Source organism: Austrofundulus limnaeus, unplaced genomic scaffold (assembly GCF_001266775.1).
Source record: "Austrofundulus limnaeus strain Quisiro unplaced genomic scaffold, Austrofundulus_limnaeus-1.0 Scaffold1124, whole genome shotgun sequence".
Taxonomy (NCBI): Eukaryota; Metazoa; Chordata; class Actinopteri; order Cyprinodontiformes; family Rivulidae; genus Austrofundulus; species Austrofundulus limnaeus.
In genome coordinates this window covers 83,818-85,289 of record NW_013953526.1, presented here as the reverse complement: position 1 = coordinate 85,289, position 1,472 = coordinate 83,818, and the positions used below count along the sequence as shown (strand labels likewise).

Here is a 1,472-nt window from a genome sequence, read left to right as displayed (position 1 = left end):
ACACACACACACACACACACACACACACACACACACACACACACACACACACACACATACACACACACACACACACACATATATATGTTATACCTGACTCTAGATAAAACTCAAGGAATACTTCATACTTCTATATTTTTCAAGACTCTGCAGGAACTGTGTCAGATAAAGGACTGCCTGATTGTAGAGTCTGATAGGTTTTTGACAGGAATATAGCTGAACTGTAAGATAAACACAAATCTTGGAAGAGGACGATGTGAACATAAACAGTCCTGGCTGCGAAGTTTATTTCAGATCAACAAACATGAATCATTCCTCCAGCTCACTTCTGAAGAACTAACTCCTCCTTTTCAATCTCACAGTTTTATGTTCATTAAATTAGCTAATCTTGGTAGAAACAGCAGCGTAAATCCAGCTGTAATCCTTTAACTTTGATCACTTTTCTTTAACTACAAAAGATCAAAAATACAAAGTACCTTCACATATTTAGCATAAAGCTGTTCATCCAGAGGAAAACTCTGGACTATCCGCTCATCCCGGGCATGAAAAGTACCCAGCTTTAGCCACTTGTTGGTGGGATATCTGCAAACACAGAGAGGAAACAGCAGATGCATGTGAGGACTGCAGATTACTTAAAAATTTTAACTAGTTCTGACAGCCTGGCTGTAAATGACACTGTCATTTAATTCAGAAACCTGTTTAATATCTGTAGTGAATCAGGGCTAGGAATAGATCCTAAAGGCTAAACATGTGCAACTGCAGCTCTGACATTGCTAAACTTAAGAGATAACAAGAATACTGCTGGTACATCAGTAAATTATGAGTGTATTCAAAATTCATAGTGAGAATTCCCTCACACAACAATCCTAACAGTGTTTCTGTTGAGTTTATGAAGGACTGTGGGGAGCTGAAGGGTTAATACCACTGATTATTATTAGGTCCCTGGTGTAAATGAACAAACAGTTCAYTTCAAGAACATGTAAGATCAGTATTGTCTATCGTGTCTCGATCAGTAATGTCTTATGTCTCTCTTCAATGGGTGTTCTTAAATGTAATTTTGTTGTGCTCTGTACAATGATAGTAAAGGCATCATCAATCAATCAAAATGTGAATAAATTACCTGTAGATGACTGTCAGCCTATCAAAACATTTTATGATCAGATAGTAAACTTTACAAGAACCACTCATGCTTTTTACTGGTGGAAGTGCTTTTAATAAAAAATAACATGGAGCCATACTCTGATGACATTTTGTTTTCATATCTGTGGAGTTACATCATGGACAACAACTGTGTACTATATTTTACTATCTATTAAATAGGGGTGTAAGAAAATATCAATACACTGAAATATCGCGATATTTCATGTCCCGATACTGTATCGATATTCTAAAGCCCTGTATCGATTTTTTATTAAGGTTTAAAACGTCAACTTTCCTGCCAGCCGTTCATTTTTATGTTGTAGTTCAGCCTC

At 36.6% G+C, this 1,472-nt stretch overlaps 1 protein-coding gene across 1 annotated transcript in view; it reads right to left on the bottom strand.

Moving 5' to 3' along the window:
- Nucleotides 1–1,472, bottom strand: part of suco (SUN domain containing ossification factor) — a gene marked incomplete in the record, with an annotated part of 88,481 nt that overhangs the window by 37,905 nt on the left and 49,104 nt on the right. The window contains 1 exon segment of the mRNA XM_014030831.1: nt 477–582. Within this exon segment, the coding sequence (XP_013886285.1) occupies nt 477–582 (106 nt within the window).